Raw genomic sequence first — 26,939 nt, 5'->3', positions numbered from 1 at the left:
CTTTCCTTTTCTTGAGAGACAGGAGGAGGAAAGGGAGGGAGAGAATATAAATAGGCACACAAGCCACTGCAAATGATCTCAAGATGCATGCACCACCTTGTGCATCTGGCTTATGTGGGTCTTGGGGAATCAAACCTGGGTCCTTTGGCTTCATAGGCAAGCACCTTAACCACTAAGGTATCTCTCCAGCCCCCACCCCCATGTAATTTTCTCTCTCTCTCTCTCTCTTTTTTTTTTTTTTAAAAAAGCCTGCTTGTGAGAGAGATTCTGCAATTTTTATTATTCTTGAGTCTGGAAACTGTGGACAATAACCCTCGGAGAACCAGCAGCCCCAAGTACGGGGGCTCTATGTACTGGGGCTCTATGTGTGTAATCAGGAAGGGAGAGGCTGGTGCAGCCCTGGGTTGTGTCCGTGGTCTGAGAGGCATTTCCAGAGAGGACGACTGTGTGAAGAAAGACCCAAGCCTTCTCTTTGAGCAGCTCTGCTCTCATGCTGGGCCTCTCAGGCTGCTCCTGGGAGTCCGGGGCTTAGGTGGGGTTCCGTTTAATGACCCACTCGCCATGGGGGTTGGCACGGTACAGATCTAAGAGGTAGGCATCTGGGTCCAGGCGATGCTCACCTGTGGGAAGAAGGGACCAGAGAGATCGAGAGGATGGCTAGGGAAGATGTGGTTGCCCGCAATGCATGACCCACAATCCCCATGGGGTTGGCCTGCACCCCTAACAAGGCAGGGGGGGAGGGAAAGGATGGCACCAACTTGTGTTGTTTACATACTAAATATGTCCACATCTAATAAAAATAAATTTTAAAAAAAGTTCCAGGAAGAGCGTCACTGTGGCTCCTCCTCTTTCCTTCCCCATTTTCCTTTACTCCTTCCCCACAAGGTCTGTCCCAAGAGCTCCTTCTGGACATCACAGATTTCTGAGCCTCTGCTTCTTGGACCACATGGGGACACTTTTCAGAAAGGTGCATTCAGATGCCTGTTGTCATGGCTCTGTAAGCAATTCTGGCGTCCCACTAAAGTTGGAGGGTCATGGCTTGGTACCCACAAAGCAGGGACCCTCAGAGCTAGGTGCTGGTGGCCCTACAGCACTCCTAAAGAAATCAATGGCCTGGGGACATAAAGGGAGTCCTGGAGACATCAGTGGCGGCACCACAGCCTTCACGCTAAGAACCAATCTGCCCTCTCTCCCAACCCGGGCCAGCTCCGTGCAGAACCAGCTACCGTGGGATGCAGCGCCGCACCGAGGCCCAGAGGGAAAGGCTCATCCTGAGCTTTCAAGGTCACAGAGCCCCCGAGACCCTGGCTCTGGACCCACTCCCTACAGAGAAACTTACCAATGTTCCCTCCAACCTCGCAGACGAAGAAGTTGTCTGATGCTGTATGGCTGCAAGACAGAAGAGCAAGCTGGCTGGCTTCTCCTGGAGACAACCACACTACCCTGGGGGCCCGGCAGGGACATGCTCAGCGATTTGTGATCCCAGGAGAGAGGAGAGGGGTGAGGATCCTCCTGAGACACCTGGAGCTACCCAGGGGCAGGGCGAGACAACAGGACAACAGACAGCGAGGGCCGACCCCTGGCACTCCTGTCACAAGGCCCCTTCCTGCTGGGCACCAGGCTGTGAGGGCGGTGGGGCGACAGTGTCACAGGAGAGGCAGATCCTGTGTCAGGATGGGTTACGGATTCGCTCGATAACTGCCGTGATCATAATGGCCTCATGATAACGAAGGGTGTCTTCTGAATTAAATTTCAGGATGTGCCCCTGATCTGCTTACGTGGCTTTAGACATGTCCTAGCCCCCTCTGAGCCTTGCTTTTCCCATTTGTGTGAGCGGGAACTGGAGCCGACACTTGGTGGTCTACCTCTCTGAGGGTGTCTGAGGCAACCCCACGACGGCGGCTCCCAGGGGCCCGGCTGCTCCTTGCACCTGCCAGCAACGGCCGGCCACGCAGTCAGGCCCACGGGCCTTCCTTCAGATATTCGCTCGTGCTGCTCCTTGTCACCTCAGGTCCTTGGCACTTGCCATATTCTATGAGAAGAAGCCTGGCCTGCTCCTCAGACTACATCAGATACCTAACTGTACTTTCACCATGTTCCCTGTTTTGTTTTTGTTTTTTATTTTTATTTTTTTGAGGTAGGGTCTCACTGTAGCCCAGGCTGACCTAGAATTCACTATGTTGCCCTTAGGCTGTCCTTGAACTCTTGGCAATCCTCCTACCCCTGCCTCCCAAGGGCTGGGACTAAAGGCGTGCCCTTGGTATTTGCTTTGTGGCTACTTCACTCACGCCTGTGTCGTCCACAAGGCTGACCCTGCAAGGCCGGAGCCTCTGCCAGTTCTTTGCCTTACTACTCTAGCATCCCACAGCCCATTGTACCCATTCATGAAGTGGGTATTAAAATCACTAGCGAATGATGGCTCTTTTCATTATTATTCAGAGCCAAAAAGCTTCTATAAAGGTTGAAGAATCTATTGTGACCATCACGGAAAGGGCCAGGTCAAGGGCTCACCAAGGGCATGTGTAACACCCCACGCTTCAGCTGGGAGGTGCTTAGCCTCCCCTGTACCCTACGGAGGAGAGGGACGGGGCTCTGACATTAGTGAAATGTCCCTTACCCTGAGAGGCTGCTCTTGGGGTCCTCACCGGCCTCTTCACCCCGTGACCCAGGGCTGAGGCGCTCTGCGAACTGCCTCAGGACATGCGCCACAGTGGTACTGGGGGTCAGAGGCACCTGCAGCAGGTCTCTGCTAGGCCAAACCACCTGGATCTTGGCCACTTCGGGAGTCTGGGAGACAGAGAGAGAGAGAAATCGACTCATACGTGATGGCATTTTGCCTGGAATTCATGTGTGTGTGAATAAACACACACGTCCACCTCCGCCAGCAATCACGCTAAAAAGACCACAGGATGTTCACATACTGGGACCACACACGTACACAAACCCAGACCTGTGTACACACGCATCGCAGGCGTGTAAGTCCCAGCACACATGTCCTTACGCACAGAGTGCATGTATGTCACACATGCAGAGACACACTCACAACGCACACGCGCGCGTGCACACACACACACACACACACACACACACATTTTCCTAAGGAGCCATGTTCAGGATTCCTCCTTGAACATTCCCTGTTCCTGGAAGGCTCTTCTCTTCACACCTCTCGTCAGACACCCTCATCCCCCTTCTAGCTGCCCGCCCCCCAACTCGCCCAGTCCTCACCCAGGCACACAAAGGGCTAAAACTTGCAGCAGGAAGCTTCCAGGAGACTCCCTCCCGCAAGGCCCAGTCCTGTCTGTGCGGTGGGGCCCGAGCGCCCTCTGGTGGCCCCAGACGGTCATCTCTGACATCTGGGTGGCGGGAACCCCAGGGAGGGCACCTCCTTGATGCCTTTTGGGTCCCTTTACCCATTTGTCAGAGGTGGGGATGAAGGGGGTCACTCACCGCCTCCAGCCCATCCCTCGTCTTATCCCTGTCCAAGTGCGACCTCCAGAGCCAAGTCTTGAGACCCCCGTCGCAGAGCTGGGCACGCCGGCCGCTACTGTCGTTCAGCTTCCTCACCTGGGCTACCAAGAAAGAGGCGACCTGGCCAGGAAGAATGAGGGCTCAGCCGGGGAGCTGGGGAGTGGGGACGAGGAGGGGGAGGAGCGGAGAAGGCGCCATCGGGGGCACTGTGGCTCTTCTGGTCCCTCACTCCTCCACCCCCGCTGAAGTGGAGGCAGGAGCATTGCTTTTCAGGCCTTTACCACCATTCAGCCCCATTTAACCCGGAGCCTGTGGGAGGCTTTGGAGGGTCCTGCACTTGTGACAGCTGCTCATTGCACAGTGTCCCTGAGAAGGCACTTGGAGCGGCCTCCTGCTCCAGGAACCCCCAGCCAGTGGGCCTAGGGGAGTTCCTCTGAGGCCTGCAGGTCAGCCCCCCACGATGAATTCAGGCCCAGGGAACATGATGACAGCCAGTTGTTCCCTGTGGCAGGACAGAACTGGGAAGCAGGGCAGGCTAAGAAAGGTGACGGGGAATTCCTCCATTTTGTTATCTACGTCTGTGTTGTCTGACACTGCTATGAAAACACAGAATTTAGAAACTCCTCGAATTAAAAAAAAAAAATCCCTACAACAACAACAAAAAAATTGTAATCCAATGTATTTTAGCAACGTTGCTTCAGAAAGCTGAGTACAGAGAAGGAATCGTGGCAGGACAAGGGAGTGAAGGACTGGGGGGGGCTGGCGGCGACAAGTGACCCCTGAATTGGGTCTGAAAGGGCGAGCACAGTGCCAGGCTCTCCTTTCAAGAACAAGGAAGGAACTGCGGGCAGAGTGAAAGGCACGAGCAAAAGGGGCGGGGAGCCCAGGATGAATTTGAGGAGCAACTGCCACTGCGTGTGTTCAGAGCACAGGAGAGTGCCTGGGGGGGTGGGGACAGTCCCCCACAGGACGTCATCCATGGGGATGGAGCAAGAGGAAGCATTGTGGATGGATGGGTGGATGGAGGGATGGATGGATGGATGGATGGGTCGGTGAGTGGGTAGGTAGATGAGTAAGAGGATGGATGGATGGATGGGTGGGTGAGTGGGTGGGTGGGTGGGTCAGTGAGTGGGTAGGTAGGAGGGTAGATGAGTAAGAGGATGGATGGATGGAGGGACAGATGGATGAATGGGTGGGTGGGTCAGTGAGTGGGTAGGTAGGAAGGTAGATGAGTAAAAGGATGGATGGATGGGTGGGTCAGTGAGTGGGTAGGTAGGAAGGTAGATGAGTAAAAGAATGGATGGAGGGAGGGATGGATGGATGGATGGGTGGGTCAGTGAGTGGGTAGGTAGGAAGGTAGATGAGTAAAAGAATGGGTGGATGGATGGGTAGATGACGGTGGGTGGATACGGAGGTGAATGGATGATGGAAGAGAGATGACAGATAAGTGATAAGTGAGTGGATAGACAAGCAGGTGGTTGGGTAGATAAGTGGGCGATGGTGGGTGGTAGGTAGGAAACTGAATGATGGAAGATAGGTGGGTAGGTAGGTAAATAAGTACATAGAGAGAGATGGGAAGTGAGTGGGTAGATATATGGGTGAATGGGTGAATAAATGGGTGGGTAAGAGGAGGGATGTGTAGGGAGATAAAGTGCGTGACGGATGTGGGTAAACAGTTGGGTAAGTGATGAACGGTGTGTGGGAGAAGAGGTGTGTGAATTGGAGACTAAATGAGGAACGGAAAGATGGATGCAAGCTGCTACACGTCTCTGTAGGAGGAAGTGTCCCGTGCAGCCCCTGGGGATGGTGTCTGCTCCTGCTGTCATACTGAATGCTGGAAGGGTCTCCCAACTCCGACATCATGCCTGTTGACACCTCGCTGGGCTCTCCTCCCTCCCTTCCCCCACTCTCTGTTGCTGCTCTGCACAGGGCTTCTTCTTAAGCTCATGGGGGAGCCTCAGGGGTGGGACCCTCTTTAATGTTTTATCTACTACCCAGGAAGACCAGAAGCCTAGGGGTTGACTGAGAGGTGTGGCCCTGGAGACTGCTTCTTAGATTTGTTTTTTTTTTAATATTTTATATTTTATTTATTTATTAGAGACAGAAATAGGGAGAGAGAGATAGAGGAGGTGAGAATGGGCATGCCAGGGCCTCTAGCCACTGCAAATGAACTCCAGATGCATGACCCACCATGTGCATCTGGCTTACGTGGGACTTGGAGAATCGAACCTGGGTCCTTAGGCTTCACAGGCATAGGCCTTAACCATTAAGCCATCTCTTCAGCCCTGCTTCTCAGATTTGGAAGGCAGGGAGGAAGAAGATCCTAGCCTGTATATAGTTCAGCAGGGTTCCTCAAGGAAGAGACCTAATTAGTGGCACGAAAAGATGCCCCTCCCCCCGATCCTGGATGGCAGGGAGCTTCCAGAGGATGGCAGGGCCCTCGAGCCCCAGATGGATAGCCCACCCCTTGGCTCACTGCCAGCTCGCAGTACCCACCGTCCAGAGCAGGTCCTGGTAGTGCACCATGATGCGTACCACCTCAGCTGCGCCCTCAGCCAGCTGCTTCTCCCCCTTGGGGAGCTTGGGAGACCGCCCTCGGGGCAGGAAGAGATTAGGGGCCATCACTGTGGAAACATTCCACAGAGACATCTTGTTGTGCTGCTCCTGGGCCACCACCTTCCTGAGGAATTCCAGGAGTGCCTGGGGAAGGACACAGAACCTGCCTCAAACCCCAGCACCCAGTCCCAGAGCGCCCTGCTGCGCCATGCAGGGGCACCAGGAGAGGCCAGGAGTAGGACCGGGGGCAGGAGAGGGCCTCAGCGGCAGCTCTGTTACCAGTCCACCCCCTGACCCGTCTCGTGTTTCTGCTTCTTCTGCAAAAGGTGACCCAAACACTCTCCCTTCCTCACTCCCTGCGAGGCCGAGATCTGAGAGTCAGACTCCAGCTTCCCAGTAGGAAAGAGCTGCGGGTGTAGAATGTGGGTCTTTTCCTAGTGAATGTTACGATAGCATCCTGGAGTGTGGGTCCACCCCAAATCCAAAGGAACCAGGGTGGATAATCATAGCTACTGCTTAAGAAGTGTGCACTGGGCTGGAGAGATGGCTTAGTGGTTAAGCGCTTGCGTGTGAAGCCTAAGGACCCCGGTTCGAGGCTTGATACCCCAGGACCCACGTTAGCCAGATGCACAAGTGGGCGCATGCATCTGGAGTTCATTTGCAGTGGCTGGAGGCCCTGGCGTGCCCATTCTCTCTCTGTCTGTCTATCGGGCTCTTTCTCTGTCTGTCGCTCTCGAATAAATAAATAAAAATAAACAAAAAATAAAAATAAAAAAAGAAGTATGCTCTGCATTTCTGACCCAGCAGGCATCACCGCGCGTGGGATGACATCCCTCCGATGGTCAACAGCTACTCCGTGCAGTGAGCTTCACTACTGTACCATTTTATAGAGAGCAATGTGCCAGGGAGAGAGGAATGGAAGATGGATGGGCACATAGATAAAGGAAAGAAGGACAGCATACAGGTAAAAGAAGGAAGAAAGGGAAAGAATGAAAGAGAAGGGAGGGAGGACAGGTATATACTGAGTACACATCCTCAACTCTGTTTACCACTTTTCTCTCTTATATTAGCTTCTATACTTCCCCAAACAACCTCACAACATGCTACACAATCCTCAGTGTCTAAAAAGAAGCAGAAATTCCAAGAGGAAGTCCCAGGATTTCCACATAGGCTCACCCTGCAGGCATATCATCAGTCTGCCCTGTGGACAGCCAGGAGACGGGAAATAAGGAGCCAAACCAAGGCTGTTCCTGGTCCCTGTCATGAACGCCTACTTCCAGAAGACACAGTAAGGTCGGCTATTTCCAAAACTGGCGCGAATGCCAGCACCCTGCCAGGCCTCCCAAAGCCGGAAAGAGCTGTGACCGACCAAAGTGCGTTGTGTCCCAGCCCGGCTCAGAGACGCACAAAGTCGGGGCATGTGGAGGCGCTGAGAAATTCTCGAGAACGGATGGTCCTGAACTTGGAGCATCTCTCCTACGTCACCAGGCTTGTCTGCCTGCACACAGAGCCTTCCTCTGGAACACAGGTTAGCACCAGTGGCCCTGGTGCCCTGTGAGGACCACCTTAGAGTCTCTGCCCCTTGCAGGGCTCACCTGCTTTGCTTAGAAAAGAGTTTTAGGCCAGGCCTGCATGTGTGGTCATCACACCCACACCTGCAGTTGGCAAATGAATGAATGAATGAATGAATGAATGAATGAATGGGCTCATGCAGAGGTAGTGCTGTGGAATGAGGTGAGAGCGTGGAGGCCACTGTTACCTTTAAGGTGTTCCGGTTGGACTCTGGGAGGAGGAGGATGAGGAGGTGGAGAGCCTGCAGGCGCTGCTTCAGGTCAGGGATGTCTGCAGAAGAGGGGCGCAGGGGCCTGAGCTCAGGGATGCTCCCTCATTGCTCTGACCTCTTCCTGGGGGAAATTCTCAGAGCCAGAAAGTCCAGCAAGCCCTTTCTCACACGCCTTCCACTGCTGCCCAGCCAGTGCCAACTCAAGCAGTGCCCTGACCATTGCTAGTCAAGAAACTCACTGTATTTTGTGAAAGGAAACAAAGCATACACGTACATGCGTAAACACACACACACACCTCAGGGTGGGGAATGCCAGGGGCCAGCAAATCATCCCTGGACCTGGTAGCTCACCCATCCTAGAGGGAAGGTTTCCTGAAACACTTTGTGAGCTCAAAGTTGAGAAGGAAAATCTGCCCCCCACCCCCTACCTGGGGTCAGGGTCTCCAGAAGGAAGAGGAGTGAAAGCTACATAAGGGCTCATGGCTTGTCAGGCCTGAGACACTGGCATCTGACCATGGGCAGCAAGACAGACAGACAGACAGCAGGCCCCAGGACCTGAGGAAGCAGGCGGAGGAGGACGCTATAATGCCAGGGCACCTGGTCCAGAAGGAGGTGAGTCAGGACAAGGGTCTGAGTGGAAGACCTGGCAGGCCTCAGAAGGAGCAAGCGTCCTGGGGAGAGTAGACCTGATGTGTGTGTGAAAATGAGGCTGTGAGGTGCAAAGGCCAGACAGGACTCAGTGGAGACCGAGCCCTGAAGCTGAGCTGTCGAGGAGAGGAGAGGAGAGGAGAGGAGAGGAGAGGAGAGGAGAGGAGAGGAGAGGAGAGGAGAGGAGAGGAGCGGAGAGGAGAGAGGAGAGAGGAGAGAGGAGAGAGGAGAGAGGAGAGAGGAGAGAGGAGAGGAGAGGAGAGGAGAGGAGAGGAGAGAGGAGAGGAGAGGAGAGGAGAGGAGAGGAGAGGAGAGGAGCGGAGCGGAGAGAGGACAGAGGCAGAGGCAGAGGCAGAGAGGCAGAGGCAGAGGCAGAGGGCAGAGGGCAGAGGGCAGAGGGCAGAGGCAGAGGGCAGAGGGCAGAGGCAGAGGCAGAGGCAGAGGCAGAGGCAGAGGCAGAGGCAGAGGCAGAGGCAGAGGCAGAGGCAGAGGCAGAGGCAGAGGCAGAGGCAGAGGCAGAGGCAGAGGCAGAGGCAGAGGCAGAGGCAGAGGCAGAGGCAGAGGCAGAGGCAGAGGCAGAGGCAGAGGCAGAGGCAGAGGCAGAGGCAGAGGCAGAGGCAGAGGCAGAGGCAGAGGCAGAGGCAGAGGCAGAGGCAGAGGCAGAGGCAGAGGCAGAGGCAGAGGCAGAGGCAGAGGCAGAGGCAGAGGCAGAGGCAGAGGCAGAGGCAGAGGCAGAGGCAGAGGCAGAGGCAGAGGCAGAGGCAGAGGCAGAGGCAGAGGCAGAGGCAGAGGCAGAGGCAGAGGCAGAGGCAGAGGCAGAGGCAGAGGCAGAGGCAGAGGCAGAGGCAGAGGCAGAGGCAGAGGCAGAGGCAGAGGCAGAGGCAGAGGCAGAGGCAGAGGCAGAGGCAGAGGCAGAGGCAGAGGCAGAGGCAGAGGCAGAGGCAGAGGCAGAGGAGGCAGAGGAGGCAGAGGCAGAGGCAGAGGCAGAGGCAGAGCGAGCGCCAGGCCTCCCTGTGCTGCACATGGAGGTGTGTGAAGAGACCTAGTCAGGAATCACATCCACATGCACACAGAACAGAGAAGGCTCTCTGCTATACATGCCACCTGCACACGTGCACAGACAGATGGTCATGCACACACACACATGTATACCCACAGACAGGCAAGCCTGATGAGCCTCCGTCCCATGGATGTCAAGAGCTGAAGATAGCCAGTCTCATATGGGGACTTAACAATGACCATAGTTCCCAAAGCCTTGGTCTCTCCTCCCTAATTATGCACCACACACATACAAATGTATATGCATGACAGAAGCACACACTGATACACACCACACACATGCCTGTGTACACACACACAAGCTCACCGTTCATGTGCAAACATATTCCTGCCCAATCATCTCAAAATCCTAGGAAACAGGAGCTGGGGAGATAGCTCAGCAGTTAAAGGTACTTGCTGGGCTGGAGAGATGGCTTAGTGGTTAAGGCATTTGCCTGCAAAGCCAAAGGACCCAGGTTCGATTCCCCAGGATCCACACAAGCCAGATATACAAGGTGGCATGTCTGGAGTTCACTTACAGTGGCTGAAAGCCCTGGCATACTCATTTTCTCTCTCTCTCCCTCTTTCAATCTCTCTTTCTCTCTCTCAAGTAAAATAAAGGTGCTTGCTCATAAAACCTGCCAACCTGGGTTCCAATGCCCTAGTACACACGTAAAGCCAGATGCACAAAGTGGCACATGTATCTGGAGCTTGTCTGCAGTGGCAAGAGGCCCTGGCATGCCCATTTTCTCTCTCTCCCTCACTCATCAACAATCAATCAATCAATCTCTGAAAATAGACAGGTTGTCCCCTCTTCCCACCACTCCCCCGCCACAGAGGACTTTCACTCTTCTCTCCATAGGCACAGGCCTTCTGACACTCACGGGGCACTGCGGAGAAGGCCGGGAGGTACTCGGCTGTGAGCAGAGGAGCTGGAAGCTTCCGCAGGAACCTCTTGAGCAGATCGGATGCGTCGTTGGGATGCACCTCATCCCAGCTCATGAGGCCAGCATAGAAGTCTCTCTCCAACTTTTGCTCCAGCCCCTGGTAAAGGGAAGACCACTAAGAAGTTGGCCCATTGCTCCCAGCTTCCTTGGTTGGCATCAGTGTCCTATCTGCAACAATGCTTCCCTCGCATTGTTGCTATGGAGACTAGATAGCCTCCAGAGTCAAGCCACCGAGCACAGAACTCCATGTCGTAGGTGTTGGTGGTGTGGCCCCGGGGCCTGAGCTCTGGGTCACAAAGCTCTAATGGACCTCTCAGCTTTCCTGGAATCCCACAACCAACACGGAGACCAAAAATACACCCTCAACCAGGCAGGACCTCGATTCTCTCCTGACCTATCCCAAGGCAGAATGCAGAGAGGTGAGGCCCCTTGGTACAGTGAGAGAAGCCAGCAGACATTACCTTGACCCTGGCCTGGGACCCAGGTACCCTGAGGATGCCTTCCGTGTGCAGCCCTCTCTTTTCCAAACAGGACAGCAGCTGCCGGAGAAAGAAACCAGCATTCAAACCAGCCCCCACTGAGAAGTGGGATCCGAGCTGGTGTGCCCGTCTTCCACGAACACTAGAAGGAGAGAGTGTGGGGTTTCCTTCATGATCATAACAGAAGGGCCCAGGGTATAGTTTATCTAGCATGCATAAAGCCCTGGGTTCCATCCCAGCACTGCCTGTGATTCCAGCACTTGGGAGGTAGAGGCAGGGGGATCACAAGCCCATGCTACATAGAGACTTTGAGGCCAATCTAGGCTACATGAGACTCTGCCTCAAAAAAAAAAAAAAAAACCAAAGAACCAAAAACTTTTTTTTTTGTTATAGAGATGGAACAAAGTCTTGCCTATGCTGGGCAAACACTCTACCCCAGAGCTACATCTCCAGTCCATATGTGCTTGTTTTCTTTTTCTTTTCTCTTCTTCTTTTTTTAAAAAATATATTTTATATATTTAATTATTTGAGAGAGAGAGAATGGGTGCACCAGGGTCTCCAGCCACTGCAAATGAATTCCAGACGCATGCACCCCCTTGTGCATCTGGTTTATGTGGGTCCTGGAGAATGGAACCAGGATCCTTCGGCTTTGCAGGCAAATGCTTTGACCTCTAAGCCATCTCTCCAACCCCTTATGAGCTTTCTTGACCACTGCTATGAGCCAAGAACTGTGCTAAGAACTTTGTATGCATCTCCTGATTTAAAAGTTCTTAAGGGCTGGAGAGATGGCTTAGCAGTTAAGCGCTTTCCTGTGAAGCCTAAGGACCCCGGTTCGAGGCTCGGTTCCCCAGGTCCCACGTTAGCCAGATGCACAAGGGGGCGCACGCATCTGGAGTTCGTTTGCAGAGGCTGGAAGCCCTGGCGCGCCCATTCTCTCTCTCTCCCTCTATCTGTCTTTCTCTCTGTGTCTGTTGCTCTCAAATAAATAAATAAAATGAAAAAAAAAAAAGTTCTTAAGAGGAGACTATTGTTAGAACTCCAGAGATGCTGGCAGAGAGATGCACGGAAGCTCAGACTGCATCCAGGTCTCTGAGCTAGCGGGTGCCAGACGTAGAATTTGATCCCAGGTCTCCCTTGCTTCAAGCCCAGACTCGTTCCTCTGGGCCAGGCATCTCCCAGATGGCCTTCAGCCAGCGTCTCAAGAGCTAAGTAAGGCCGAGTTGGGATCAACTTACAGCTTGAAGGAGCAGTGGGACCTGCGTGCTGGGGAGAACTCTGTGGTCAGCTTCCAGCAGGCTGTCAAGCGGCATGCCGAAAAGACCTGTATCTGCAGGAAGCAAAAGAGCAGAAGGCTCGTCTCATGGCCTGTGGTAACTATTGGACTCCAGTCATAATAAAACTCATTATTTTACCCATTAACTAAAGAATTAATTTTTAAAAAAAAAAAACTATGCTAAGCGGGGCGTGAAATGGATTAGCAGTTAAAGGTGCTTGCTTGCAAAGACTGATGGCCTGGGTTCGATTCTCCCAGTACCCACATAAATGGTGCATGTGTCTGGAGTTCTGCAGTGGCAAGAGGCCCTGGCATTTCCATTCTCTCTCTCCTTCTCTCTGCTTGTAAATAAGTAATAAAAATATTTTGACAGCCAGGCATGGTGGCACATGCCTTTAATCCCAGCACTTGGGTGGCAGAGGTAGGAGGATCACCAAGAGTTCAAGGCCACCCTGAGACTTCAGAGTGAGGTCCAGGTCAGCCTAGGCCAGAATGAGACTCTACCTAGAAAAACAACAACAACAAATTTGTAAAATCATTTCACAGCTGTGGTAAGTGATTCCAAAGTCATCCCCTCTCCCGTTCCTGCTCCTGTGCTGGGCTCGGCCCTGTGCTGGCACAGGAGGTGACCCACAAGACACAAGTAGAAGCTTCACATGTGAGGGGTGGAAGCGGTGGCCCTCTGTGCTCTGGCCACTGCAGGAGAATGTTCCAGAGGGCCTGCTGCTTCCTGGAGAAGGTGGAGGTGTGAAGCAGATGCAACCCAGCCAGCAGCTCCCAGCTCCCACACACACGTGAGCAAGAGTCAGGAGTGACGAGATCATGAGTTTGGGGGATGTTTGTGTGTGGCATCTCTGTGAGGAAGCTGAATCACACAGTTCCTGGGAGATGTCCACAATCCTATTTGTTCTGTATTGCTTGTGTGTGACCAGAGGTCAATGTCAGGTATCTTTCTAAATCACTCCCCATCTTTTTTTATTTTTGGTTTTTCGAGGTAGGGTCTTGCTATAGCCCAGGGTGACCTGGAATTCACTATGTAGTCTCAGGGTGGCCTTGAACTCATGGCAGTCCTCTTATCTTCTCTGCCTCCTGCGTGCTAGGACTAAAGGCGTGAGCCACCATGGCTAGCTAAAGATATCTTTTTTTTTTTTTTTTTTTTCAAGGTAGGGTCTCACTCTGGCCCAGGCTGACCTAGAATTCTAACTTTTTAAAAATATTATTTATTTTATGAGAGAGGGACAGAGAGAAACTTGGTGCGCCAGGGCCTGTAGCCACTGCAACTGAACTGCAGACACGTGAGTCATCTTATGGGCATGTGTGACCTTGTGGGCATGTGTCACGTGTGTCTAGCTTATATGGGTTCTGAGGAGTTGAACCTGGGTCCTTAGGCTTTGAAGGCAAGCACTTTAATCACTGAGCTATCTCTCCAGCCCTCCATCTTACTTTTTTTTTTTCTTTTTCAAGGTAGGGTCTCACTGTATCTCAGGCTGACCTGGAAATCACACTGTAGTCTCAGGATGGCCTCAAACTCATAGCAATCCTCCTACCTTTCTCTGCTGTCCAAGTGCTGGGATTAAAGGCATGCGCCACCACGCCCAGCTTCTCCATCTTACTTTTTAAGACAATTTCTCAGGCTGGAGAGAGGGGCCAGTGGTTAAGGTGTTTGCCTGCAAAGCCCAACAACCTGAGTTCAATTTCCCAATACCCATGTAAAACCACATGCACAAAGTAGTACATGCATCAGGAATTAGTCTGCAGTAGTTACAGGCTCTGGCATGTCCATTCTCTCTCCCTCCTCCTCCGCCTTGAAAATAAATAAATAAAATAGATATTTTTTAAAGACAGTATCTCAGCTGGGCATGGTGGTGCATGCCCTTAATCCCAGCACTTGGGCGGCAGAGGTAGGAAGATCATCATGAGTTCAAGGCCACCCTGAGACTACATAGTGAATTCCAGGTCAGCCTGAGCTACCTTGAAAAACCAAAAAGAAAAACAAACAAACAAAAAGACAGTATCTCTCACTGAACCTGGAGCTCACAGATTCATCTATGAAGCTAGCCAGCAAACCCCAGGAAGACTCCTGTCTCCACCTCCCCAGTGCTGGGCTCACAGGTGGTCATTTCTTCACGCAGCTTTTATATGGGTGCTGAAGTCCGAACTCAGGTCCTTAGGCTGTGCAGGAACACGCTAGTGACTGAGCCATCTCCCTAGCCCCAGTCCTGCGCTATCAAGGGAGGGAAAAGATGTGCCCATGCACACGTGCAAAGGAAAGGCAGGACACGGAAAGACAGCGGTGCTCATAGCTGAAGTGTACTTCCCATTTGTCCCACTTGTGCTTTCCTATATTTACTCAAATGCAAATAGAGGTCAAATGTTATCGTTTTGTTTTTAAACACAGGATCTCTCTATGTAGCTCAAGCTGGCCTTAAACCTGTGATCCCTGACCCCCGAGTGCTGGGATCACAGGTGTGTACCACTACACCTGAACAAGAATTGTTTTCACATGAAGGAAAAAAAATATATATATACACACATACATATATACATACATACACATATATACATACATACACATACATACATACATACACATATATATACATACATACATACACATACATATAGGTCTTGGTGGCAGGGCTACACAGCAAGGGCCATGGCCACGCCCATGCTCACCTGCAGCCTTCCACTTCCCGGCCTTGCTCCTTTTCAGGTCCAGGCCCAGGATGTCACAGAGCGCCGTCAGCTCTATGAGGGCCAGGGCAGGGATGTTCTTCATGTCCTTTGAAGACAAGTCTCCTATCCTGGTCAGGCCCAGTCTGCCTTTGGGGATTCGAAACCTCTATGGAAGGAAGGAGAGGCCATTTTTTCAGGTGGTGTGAGGGGGGAGGGATCCCCATCTCGAGGCACTTGGATGGGAGGAAGAGAAGAGTGGATAAGAGCCCGATCAGTCCATCCCAGGCTCAAGTCGGACCTCTGCCTCTTCAGCTGGTGACATTCTGTACCTGAACCCCGCCAGGAACATGAGCCTCCGAGGGGCGCCCATGTGTAGCCCAAAGCCAGTGAGGAATTATTATTTTTTTTTTTTTTACCTACAGTTGAACAAGATGGCCTGGAGGAGACAGGTCACCCCGTGGGCCGCTTGTCATCGCATCTCTTCTTCTCCCTACTTTAATTTAATTTAGGATTTGTCCCTACTCTTGATCATGATATTCAGAGTTCCTTTACCTCACTGCGAATTGATTCCTTGAAAAAGGAATGATGCTCATATAAGCCATCTAGAGGCTGCTTTGGGCACTGCAGGCAGTGTCCCGCCATTCACAGCCAAAGGTGAAATAGAGAGACAGACCTGCCCAGGCTTGGCCAGATCGCCCCCACCTTTACCCCAGAGTCCTGTTAGAGCACGCAAAGGAGATGAAAACCCGCTGAAGTTGATTTGTATAACTGTGGGTAAAATCTACTACAGGGGCTATAGAGTCACACTTCCTGGATTCAAAAGCTGGCTTTCCCTGGGAATACAGGAAATTAATGTTACTGGCCCAGAAGCCAAAGTTTATTTCTCACCTGCAAAGGACAAGTACTAGGGGCAGTGTCTGGTCTGTAGGGGAAGGACAAGTACTAGGCGCAGTGTCTGGTCTGTAGGGGAAGGACAAGTACTAGGCGCAGTGTCTGGTCTGTAGGGGAAGGACAAGTACTAGGTGCAGTGTCCGGTCTGTAGGGGAAGGACAAGTACTAGGCGCAGTGTCCGGTCTGTAGGGGAAGGACAAGTACTAGGGGCAGTGTCCAGTCTGTAGGGGAAGGACAAGTACTAGGGGCAGTGTCTGGTCTGTAGAGGAAGGACAAGTACTAGGCGCAGTGTCTGGTCTGTAGGGGAGGGACAGTACCAAGGGCAGTGTCTGGTCGGTAGGGGAAGGACAAGTACAAGGCGCAGTGTCTGGTCTGTAGAGGAAGGACAAGTACTAGGAGCAGTGTCTGGTCCGTAGGGGAAGGACAAGTACTAGGGACAGCGTCTGGTCTGCAGGGGAAGGACAAGTACTAGGGGCAGTGTCTGGTCTGCAGGGGAAGGACAAGTACTAGGCACAGTGTCTGGTCTGTAGGGGAAGGACAAGTACGAGGTGCAGTGTCTGGTCTGCAGGGGAAGGACAAGTACTAGGGGCAGTGTCTGGTCTGCAGGGGAAGGACACGTACTAGGCGCAGTGTCTGGTCTGTAGAGGAAGGACAAGTACTAGGGGCAGTGTCCGGTCTGTAGGGGAAGGACAAGTACTAGGGGCAGTGTCGGGTCTGTAGGGGAAGGACAAGTACTAGGGGCAGTGTCTGGTCTGTAGGGGAAGGACAAGTACTAGGGGCAGTGTCTGGTCTGTAGGGGAAGGACAAGTACTAGGTGCAGTGTCTGGTCTGTAGGGGAAGGACAAGTACTAGGGGCAGTGTCGGGTCTGTAGGGGAAGGACAAGTACTAGGGGCAGTGTCGGGTCTGTAGAGGAAGGACAAGTACTAGGCACAGTGTCTGGTCTGTAGGGGAAGGACAAGTACTAGGCACAGTGCCTGGTCTGTAGGGGAAGGACAAGTACTAGGGGCAGTGTCTGGTCTGTAGGGGAAGGACAAGTACTAGGGGCAGTGTCGGGTCTGTAGGGGAAGGACAAGTACTAGGCGCAGTGTCTGGTCTGTAGGGGAAGGACAAGTACTAGGGGCAGTGTCTGGTCTGCAGGGGAAGGACAAGTACTAGGGGCAGTGTCCGGTCTGTAGGGGAAGGACAAGTACTAGGTGCAGTGTCCGGTCTGTAGGGGAAGGACAAGTACTAGGTGCAGTGTCCAGTCTGTAGGGAAGGACAAGTACTAGGGGCAGTGTCTGGTCTGCAGGGGAAGGACAAGTACTAGGGGCAGTGTCTGGTCTGCAGGGGAAGGACACGTACTAGGCGCAGTGTCTGGTTTGTAGGGGAAGGACAAGTACTAGGGGCAGCGTCTGGTCTGCAGGGGAAGGACAAGTACTAGGGGCAGTGTCTGGTCTGTAGGGGAAGGACAAGTACTAGGGGCAGTGTCTGGTCTGTAGGGGAAGGACAAGTACTAGGGGCAGTGTCCGGTCTGTAGGGGAAGGACAAGTACTAGGGGCAGTGTCCGGTCTGTAGGGGAAGGACAAGTACTAGGGGCAGTGTCCGGTCTGTAGGGGAAGGACAAGTACTAGGGGCAGTGTCCGGTCTGTAGGGGAAGGACAAGTACTAGGCGCAGTGTCTGGTCTGTAGGGGAAGGACAAGTACTAGGAACAGTGTCTGGTTTGTAGGGGAAGGACAAGTACTAGGCGCAGTGTCTGGTCTGTAGGGGAAGGACAAGTACTAGGCGCAGTGTCTGGTTTGTAGGGGAAGGACAAGTACTAGGAGCAGTGTCTGGTCTGTAGAGGAAGGACAAGTACTAGGGGCAGTGTCTGGTCTGTAGGGGAAGGACAAGTACTAGTCGCAGTGTCTGGTTTGTAGGGGAAGGACAAGTACTAGGGGCAGTGTCCGGTCTGCAGGGGAAGGACAAGTACTAGGGGCAGTGTCCGGTCTGTAGAGGAAGGACAAGTACGAGGCACAGTGTCTGGTCTGTAGGGGAAGGACAAGTACTAGGCGCAGTGTGTGGTCTGTAAGGGAAGGACAAGTACTAGGTGCAGTGTCTGGTCTGTAGGGGAAGGACAAGTACTAGGCACAGTGTCTGGTCTGTAGGGGAAGGACAAGTACTAGGGGCAGTGTCTGGTCTGCTGGGGAAGGACAAGTACTAGGGGCAGTGTCTGGTCTGTAGAGGAAGGACAAGTACTAGGCGCAGTGTCTGGTCTACAGGGGAAGGACAAGTACTAGGGGCAGTGTCTGGTCTGTAGGGGAAGGACAAGTACTAGGTGCAGTGTCTGGTCTGTAGGGGAAGGACGAGTACTAGGGGCAGTGTCCGGTCTGTAGGGGAAGGACAAGTACTAGGGGCAGTGTCCGGTCTGTAGGGGAAGGACAAGTACTAGGGGCAGTGTCCGGTCTGTAGGGGAAGGACAAGTACTAGGGGCAGTGTCCGGTCTGTAGGGGAAGGACAAGTACTAGGCGCAGTGTCTGGTCTGTAGGGGAAGGACAAGTACTAGGAGCAGTGTCTGGTTTGTAGGGGAAGGACAAGTACTAGGCACAGTGTCTGGTCTGTAGGGGAAGGACAAGTACTAGGCACAGTGTCTGGTCTGTATGGGAAGGACAAGTACTAGGGGCAGTGTCTGGTCTGTAGAGGAAGGACAAGTACTAGGCGCAGTGTCTGGTCTGTAGAGGAAGGACAAGTACTAGGCGCAGTGTCTGGTCTACAGGGGAAGGACAAGTACTAGGCGCAGTGTGTGGTCTGTAGGGGAAGGACAAGTACTAGGCACAGTGTCTGGTCTGTAGGGGAAGGACAAGTACTAGGCGCAGTGTCTGGTCTGTAGGGGAAGGACAAGTACTAGGGGCAGTGTCTGGTCTGTAGGGGAAGGACAAGTACTAGGCGCAGTGTCTGGTCTGTAGGGGAAGGACAAGTACTAGGGGCAGTGTCCGGTCTGTAGGGGAAGGACAAGTACTAGGGGCAGTGTCCGGTCTGTAGGGGAAGGACAAGTACTAGGCGCAGTGTCTGGTCTGTAGGGGAAGGACAAGTACTAGGAGCAGTGTCTGGTTTGTAGGGGAAGGACAAGTACTAGGCACAGTGTCTGGTCTGTAGGGGAAGGACAAGTACTAGGCACAGTGTCTGGTCTGTAGGGGAAGGACAAGTACTAGGGGCAGTGTCTGGTCTGTAGAGGAAGGACAAGTACTAGGCGCAGTGTCTGGTCTACAGGGGAAGGACAAGTACTAGGCGCAGTGTGTGGTCTGTAGGGGAAGGACAAGTACTAGGCACAGTGTCTGGTCTGTAGGGGAAGGACAAGTACTAGGCGCAGTGTCTGGTCTGTAGGGGAAGGACAAGTACTAGGGGCAGTGTCTGGTCTGTAGGGGAAGGACAAGTACTAGGCGCAGTGTCTGGTCTGTAGGGGAAGGACAAGTACTAGGGGCAGTGTCCGGTCTGTAGGGGAAGGACAAGTACTAGGGGCAGTGTCCGGTCTGTAGGGGAAGGACAAGTACTAGGGGCAGCGTCTGGTCTGTAGGGGAAGGACAAGTACTAGGCGCAGTGTCTGGTCTGTAGGGGAAGGACAAGTACTAGGGGCAGTGTCTGGTCTGTAGGGGAAGGACAAGTACTAGGCGCAGTGTCTGGTCTGTAGGGGAAGGACAAGTACTAGGGGCAGTGTCCGGTCTGTAGGGGAAGGACAAGTACTAGGGGCAGTGTCCGGTCTGTAGGGGAAGGACAAGTACTAGGGGCAGTGTCCGGTCTGTAGGGGAAGGACAAGTACTAGGGGCAGCGTCTGGTCTGTAGGGGAAGGACAAGTACTAGGCACAGTGTCTGGTCTGCAGGGGAAGGACAAGTACTAGGTGCAGTGTCCGGTCTGTAGGGGAAGGACAAGTACTAGGGGCAGTGTCTGGTCTGTAGGGGAAGGACAAGTACTAGGGGCAGTATCCGGTCTGTAGGGGAAGGACAAGTACTAGGGGCAGTGTCTGGTCTGCTGGGGAAGGACAAGTACTAGGGGCATTGTCCGGTCTGTAGGGGAAGGACAAGTACTAGGGGCAGTGTCTGGTCTGTAGAGGAAGGACAAGTACTAGGGGCAGTGTCTGGTCTGCTGGGGAAGGACAAGTACTAGGCGCAGTGTCTGGTCTGTAGGGGAAGGACAAGTACTAGGCGCAGTGTCTGGTCTGAAGAGGAAGGACAAGTACTAGGCGCAGTGTCTGGTTTGTAGCGGAAGGACAAGTACTAGGGGCAGCGTCTAGTCTGCAGGGGAAGGACAAGTACTAGGCACAGTGTCTGGTCTGTAGGGGAAGGACAAGTACTAGGGGCAGTGTCTGGTCTGCTGGGGAAGGACAAGTACTAGGGGCAGTGTCTGATCTGTAGAGTAAGGACAAGTACTAGGCGCAGTGTCTGGTCTACAGGGGAAGGACAAGTACTAGGGGCAGTGTCTGGTCTGTAGAGGAAGGACAAGTACTAGGCGCAGTGTCTGGTCTGTAGGGGAAGGACAAGTACTAGGGGCAGTGTCTGGTCTGTAGGGGAAGGACAAGTACTAGGCGCAGTGTCTGGTTTGTAGGGGAAGGAAAGTACTAGGGGCAGTGTCTGGTCTGCAGGGGAAGGACAAGTACTAGGGGCAGTGTCCGGTCTGTAGAGGAAGGACAAGTACTAGGCTCAGTGTCTGGTCTGTAGGGGAAGGACAAGTACTAGGGGCAGTGTCCGGTCTGTAGAGGAAGGACAAGTACTAGGCACAGTGTCTGGTCTTAGGGGAAGGACAAGTACTAGGGGCAGTGTCTGGTCTGTAGAGGAAGGACAAGTACTAGGCGCAGTGTCTGGTCTACAGGGGAAGGACAAGTACTAGGCACAGTGTGTGGTCTGTAGGGGAAGGACAAGTACTAGGCGCAGTGTCTGGTCTGTAGGGGAAGGACAAGTACTAGGCGCAGTGTCTGGTCTGTAGGGGAAGGACAAGTACTAGGCGCAGTGTCCGGTCTGTAGGGGAAGGACAAGTACTAGGGGCAGTGTCTGGTCTGTAGGGGAAGGACAAGTACTAGGTGCAGTGTCCGGTCTGTAGGGGAAGGACAAGTACTAGGGGCAGCGTCTGGTCTGTAGGGGAAGGACAAGTACTAGGCGCAGTGTCTGGTCTGTAGGGGAAGGACAAGTACTAGGGGCAGCGTCTGGTCTGTAGGGGAAGGACAAGTACTAGGGGCAGTGTCCGGTCTGTAGGGGAAGGACAAGTACTAGGGGCAGTGTCCGGTCTGTAGGGGAAGGACAAGTACTAGGGGCAGTGTCCGGTCTGTAGGGGAAGGACAAGTACTAGGGGCAGTGTCCGGTCTGTAGGGGAAGGACAAGTACTAGGGGCAGTGTCTGGTCTGTAGAGGAAGGACAAGTACTAGGGGCAGTGTCCGGTCTGTAGGGGAAGGACAAGTACTAGGGGCAGTGTCCGGTCTGTAGGGGAAGGACAAGTACTAGGGGCAGTGTCCGGTCTGTAGGGGAAGGACAAGTACTAGGGGCAGTGTCTGGTCTGCTGGGGAAGGACAAGTACTAGGCGCAGTGTCTGGTCTGTAGGGGAAGGACAAGTACTAGGCGCAGTGTCTGGTCTGAAGAGGAAGGACAAGTACTAGGCGCAGTGTCTGGTTTGTAGCGGAAGGACAAGTACTAGGGGCAGCGTCTAGTCTGCAGGGGAAGGACAAGTACTAGGGACAGTGTCTGGTCTGTAGGGGAAGGACAAGTACTAGGCGCAGTGTCTGGTCTGTAGGGGAAGGACAAGTACTAGGCGCAGTTCCGGTCTGTAGGGGAAGGACAAGTACTAGGGGCAGTGTCCGGTCTGTAGGGGAAGGACAAGTACTAGGGGCAGTGTCCGGTCTGTAGGGGAAGGACAAGTACTAGGGGCAGTGTCTGGTCTGCAGGGGAAGGACAAGTACTAGGCGCAGTGTCTGGTCTGAAGAGGAAGGACAAGTACTAGGCTCAGTGTCTGGTCTGAAGCGGAAGGACAAGTCTCCGTGCAGGCCTGGTCTTTAGTGAAAGGCAGCATGTGTGAGTTTATCACTGTTATCCTCGCTCACTGTTTCACAGGAGCATTGGGGAAAGACAAGGTAAAGCTGACTATTAATGATCTCTGGCTTTCCGGAATAGAAACACATTGTTTAACATGAGGTGGGAGTTGGGTGTGGAGGTGCTCGCCTCTAATACCAGGACTTTGGAGACTAAGGTTGGAGAATTGCCATAAGTTCAAAGCCACTCTGAAATTACAGAAGAAGCCTAGAGCAAGACCCTCCTGTGAAAACAACAACAACACAAACCCCACCTATATCTTATGGGTTTTGGCATGTCAGGAATGTTGGTATGGGGCGTTGGGGAGATGCCTCAGCAGTTAAAGGTGCCTGCAAAGCCTGCTGGCCTGAGTTGTATTCCCAGTGGTACATTCATCTGTAATTCGCTTGTAGTGGCAAAGGGTCCTAGTGCACCTTCCCTCTTTCTCTCTCTCTCTCTCTCACATAAATAAGTAAATAAATATTAAAACTAGTCAGGCGTGGTGGCACACACCTTTAATCCTAGCACTCAGGAGGCAGAGGTAGGAGGACTGCCATGAGCTTGAGTCCCCCTCAAGACTCCATAGAGATTTCCCGGTCAGCCTGAGCTAGAGTGAGACCCTACCTTGAAAAATAAAACAAAACAAAAATTAAAACTGTATCTGGTTCACTAAATTACATACGTGAATGTTACTGGGAGAAAGTAGATGAAAACTCTATGTTGTTGTTGTTTTTAATACCTTCTTGTGACCTAAAATTTTTTTAATTAAAATGATATTAAAATGATTTCAAAATAAAAAGTTTAAAGTTAAGTTGCCATTTGAATGAACTGAAGTACCTCCACATTGGAATCCAGCTTACTGTGGGTGTGAGGTAAGTTCCCCAAGCACTAGAAAATCGTAGCCAATTGGTAACTTGGGCTCTGGCAGCTGTGGGATCCCAATTTTGGCCTCTATGTCAGCCAGCTCTGTTACATCACCTCTCTGAGCTCTCTTCTCTTGTTTGTCATGTAGAGGTGTGTGTGTGTGTGTGTGTGTGTGTGTGTGTGTGTGTGCAATGATGCATCTCCCTGGTCAAGCAGAGGCTGTAAGGAGGTACATGGGAAAACTGGGGTAAGGGCAGCCATGTCCCAGGGCAGGCGGTCCTCAGTGAATCTCCTCAGGGTTATCCAAGCCCGGAATGATGAGGTCAGTAAAGAAACTTCTGTACCAGCAGATTCTGGAAAGACTACACCTCACAGATGAAGTCAGAATCCTGCTTCCTAAGAGAGACAGGAACTGCCTGGGAAGGGTCCAGGACACCCCTTGGAGGGTGGAAGGTTCTAGACTTTGGTCTGGATAGTATCTCCACAGCTACACACATCAGGCTGTGTGGTGAAGCTCTAGGCACATTACTGTGAGTTAAATCTCAATCACAAATACTTAAATATAAATTATTCATCCTAATTTACAGAGATAACTGAACATTTGGGGAACTAAAACTAACATGGTGGATCTCTGAGCTGGGAGTGGTGGCACTCGCCTGTAAACCCGGCACTTAGGAGGTAGAGGCAGGAGGATCATGGGTTCAAAGCATAGCATGTTTGAGGCCAGTCAGGGCTCTATGAGACCCTGTCTAAAATGAAGCAAGACAGAAGTTAAGGGCTAGAGAGATAGATGAGCAATTAAGGCGCTTGCCTGCAAAGACTAAGGACCCATGTTCTCCTCTCCAGATCCCATGTAAGCCAGACACACAAAGATGAGGCAAGTTCAAGGTCATACATGCCCACTAGGTGGCACAAGTGTCTGGAGTTCAATTTCAGTGGCTGAGGCCCTGGCATGCCAGTTCTCATTCTCTCTCCCTGTCTCTCTCTCTCTCTCTAAAAGAAAAAAGAAAAAAAAATGGATCTCTCTCATATATCAGACACTGAAATTGATTTCAAAATAACTAGAAAAGCTGAAAAATACTATGGGTCAGAAGTGAGCTCCCTGCTCCCGGCACCCCACACATGGCAGCCACTCAGTTAACATATGTGGTGTGACCTGACTGTCTGGCTGATTCGACTCTCCCCGCTGGCCACCTGGAGGGCATAGGGATGTGGAAAAGGATGTTGGTGCCTAAGGCCCTCTGGGCAGCATCCTCACCGGCAGGGAGGCTTTGCCCCAGGCCCAGGGGCCTCCTGAGGATGGCCTGGTCCTCTGCAGGAATGCTACAGCTTGTTCGGAGTAGGCAGAGTCCATGTTGAAGTCCTCATCCATTCCTGCTGGCTCCTCTGATTCCTGAGGCTCAGCCGCTCCTACAGAATTCAAGCAGAGAGCCAGGACAGACAACTAGGAAGAAAGTTCTGAGGTTCAGAGCTCGAGTCATTGCCCCAGGAAGCGATATACTAGCTGACGCCCACTGCCCCAGGAAGTGGTATTCTAGCTGATGGCCATTGGCCCAGGAAGTGGTTTCCTAGTTGCAGCCCATTGCCCCGGAAATGATTTACAAGATAAAAAATTCCTAATGATAACAGTCCGTTTAAAGGCCCAGCTTGTTTCCCTACCTCCAGGGATCCTTCCTAACACTCTCATGCAGGGTAGGGAAATTTTTTTGTTTTTTGGGGGGGTGCATTCTCTTACTTTACAGAGAGGCCAGATGTGGTGCCTGGAGGATTCTTCGGTGGTGGTGGGGGGGGGGGGGTTGAGAATGAAGGCCACCTACCTGAAGGAGTCCTTGAAGCCCCAGAACTGATCTGAGTCCATTTCATTCCTGAGTCTCCATTCTCTGAAGATACCTCCTATACAGATTACAGAGAGTACCCAATTAGTCTTGTGAGAAGGGAACATTCACACAACCTTGGGGCATAGTGAGGTAGAGATGAGGGAAAGAAAATTTAGGGGCCTCTACCCCCAGAGTTCTGTCCTGTACTGCATAGTCTTCTGTGCTGACACTATAGTTTTGTGCTGTTTCAAGGCCGTGTCTGCAGAGCAGGTTCTATCCTGTACTGTAAATCACCTCACACATTTTTTTTTTTATCTCTATGGCACAGCTGCAGACATCTGTCTGCTAAATAACCATTTTTCTGTTTCTGTCAAACTTGCCCATCTCATACTCAAAGTCTCTGGCGCTAGGCGGGGACTCTGGACTCTGAGACCTAACAGTAATGAGAATAGTCCAAGACAAGGTATATAAGCTCTGAACCACCAAGAATCGGGATCCAGGCTTTGGAATAGACTCCCCTGGACCCACACTGGCGTGAAAATAAACCGATTCTCCACTCAGTCTCTGGTACTGGTTCTGTGAGCCTCGGGATTTCCTGTATCAACAGAAGCATTCGCAAATAGAAAGCCACGGCACAAAGAGTTACTCGCCCAAGATCCCACAGCGGCTGAGTACGTGGGAAAAGGCATGGGACTCGGGGCTGTCTGGTGCCAATGCCTATCATTTTAACCACAGTGTTATGCCCTTTTGTACATATCCCTAAAGGATGACGCCCACAGCTTGCCAGGCTTCAGTGCCAGTGGAACCTACATGTGACAGCAGAAAACATTATGCTTGTTTTGGTAATTACCAAAGTGCTCAGGTCTACCCAAGGACACGGTGGCAACAGGCACCTACACACTGGCATGCACACCAAAGACTACACACGGCAGGGGACACTGAGGCATGCAGGGGTGCCCATGTGAGCAAGTGCTCCCACATGTGCCTCAGCAAAAAGGCTGTGGTGAGGCTGGAGAGGTGGCTTAGTGGTTAAGGCACTTGCCTGCAAAGCATAAGGACCCAGGCTCGATTCCCTAGTACTCACGTAAGCCAGATGCTCATGGTAGTGCATGTGTCTGGGGTTTGTTTGCAGTGGCTAGAGGCCCTGTCCACCCATTCTCTCTCTCATTCATAAATATAATTTTTTTAAAGCTGTTGTGGGCTGGAGAGATGGCATTGTGGTTAAGGTGCTTGCCTGCAAAGCCAAAGGACCCAGGTTTGATTCCCCAGCACCCATGTAAAGCCAAATGCACTAGGTGGCATCTGGAGTTTGTTTGTGGTGGCTAGAGGCCCTGATGAGCCTATTCTCTCTCCTTCTGCCTCTCTTTCAAATAAATAAATTTTTGTTGTTGATTGCTTTTTTTTTTTAGCTTTTCAAGGTAGGGTCTCTTTCTAGCCCAGGCTGACCTGGAATTCACTTGGTAGTATCAGGGTGGCCTTGAACTCACATCAATCCTCCTACCTCTGCCTTCTGAGTGCTGGGATTAAAGGCATGCACCACCATGCCTGGCAAATAAATTAAAAAAGAAGAAGAAGAAGGCTGTGGTGGCCTAACAAAGGACACAGGAAGATAGGGCCTGTGGTGACTCTGATGCCCCTTACTCACCTCAGAAGTGAAGACCCCAAAGATGTCCCTGACATCTCTGATAGGTGCCTTGTGCCGTCTTCGGGCTGAACGGGCATAGATGTCTAACCGCCGACACACAGCAGCTACCTGGGTCTGTGTCAGGGTAGACAGGAGTCCCTGCTGATCGCCATCCAAGCCCTGACCACCGAGGAGGCCGGACAGACCCGTGTCCTGCAGCCACTGGGAGTTGGCAGCCCCTTCGACCAACAGAGAGAGGACACCTCATGAGCAGACATGGTCCAAGCAGGGCTCAACCCCAGCACAGCATCCCAATCCCCCCCAGAAACACGCACCCACGTGGCCACAAGAAGCTTCCTCATAGCTTGTGAGGCCTGCTAACACCACCTAGCTCGTCCCAGGAAGACGTAATATGCATCTAAGAATTGGGGTTTTTAGAACATTCGCTAGCATCCAGGCTTGAACTTACAGCAAAGTTGTCACCCCTTAGAGACAGCAGGCTGAGCGAGGGCCCCACACACGCTGAGCCGAGAATGCAGTAGCACACCACCCCTCCCAAGTGGGGAGAGAGATTCCACAGGCTCCTGCGGCCCAGCGGTGGAGAGTGTGGGCCCTCTATGCAAGACCTGATTTATTGTGGGCTCCCTAAGGAAACTACTGGCATGCTACAGTGAAACCATGGGACATGATGAGCTCTTGGTCCCACACTGGGGACTCTACTCTTTTGCTCAGGCCAGGGTCGGGGAAGCTGCACTTGGACCAGATCCATGCCCACCTCTGCCCCTGTGGTTATCCTAACGCGGTGGAGAGACACTGGCCTCACTGTGGGGGAAATACTCACACGTTCACCAGTGAAGTCGCAAACCT

General features: G+C 52.5%; 1 protein-coding gene across 1 annotated transcript in view; it reads right to left on the bottom strand.

The window, feature by feature from the left end:
* Positions 1-224: 224 nt before the first annotated feature.
* Arhgap40 (Rho GTPase activating protein 40) overlaps positions 225-26,939 on the bottom strand; it is a 47,124-nt gene continuing 20,409 nt past the window's right edge. Inside the window, exons 3-15 of the mRNA XM_045157665.1 lie at positions 26,094-26,311; positions 24,449-24,524; positions 23,890-24,041; positions 14,869-15,034; positions 12,155-12,246; positions 10,902-10,979; positions 10,378-10,537; positions 7,784-7,866; positions 5,965-6,168; positions 3,448-3,588; positions 2,618-2,787; positions 1,340-1,389; positions 225-620 (exon numbers count right to left, since the gene is read on the bottom strand). Of these exons, the coding sequence (XP_045013600.1) occupies positions 529-620; positions 1,340-1,389; positions 2,618-2,787; positions 3,448-3,588; positions 5,965-6,168; positions 7,784-7,866; positions 10,378-10,537; positions 10,902-10,979; positions 12,155-12,246; positions 14,869-15,034; positions 23,890-24,041; positions 24,449-24,524; positions 26,094-26,311 (1,682 nt within the window). The 3' untranslated portion in view covers positions 225-528. The remainder of the gene's footprint in view (positions 621-1,339; positions 1,390-2,617; positions 2,788-3,447; positions 3,589-5,964; positions 6,169-7,783; positions 7,867-10,377; positions 10,538-10,901; positions 10,980-12,154; positions 12,247-14,868; positions 15,035-23,889; positions 24,042-24,448; positions 24,525-26,093; positions 26,312-26,939) is intronic.

This window comes from Jaculus jaculus, chromosome 8 (assembly GCF_020740685.1).
Source record: "Jaculus jaculus isolate mJacJac1 chromosome 8, mJacJac1.mat.Y.cur, whole genome shotgun sequence".
Lineage (NCBI taxonomy): Eukaryota > Metazoa > Chordata > Mammalia > Rodentia > Dipodidae > Jaculus > Jaculus jaculus.
This window is presented reverse-complemented; position numbering and strand designations above follow the sequence as displayed.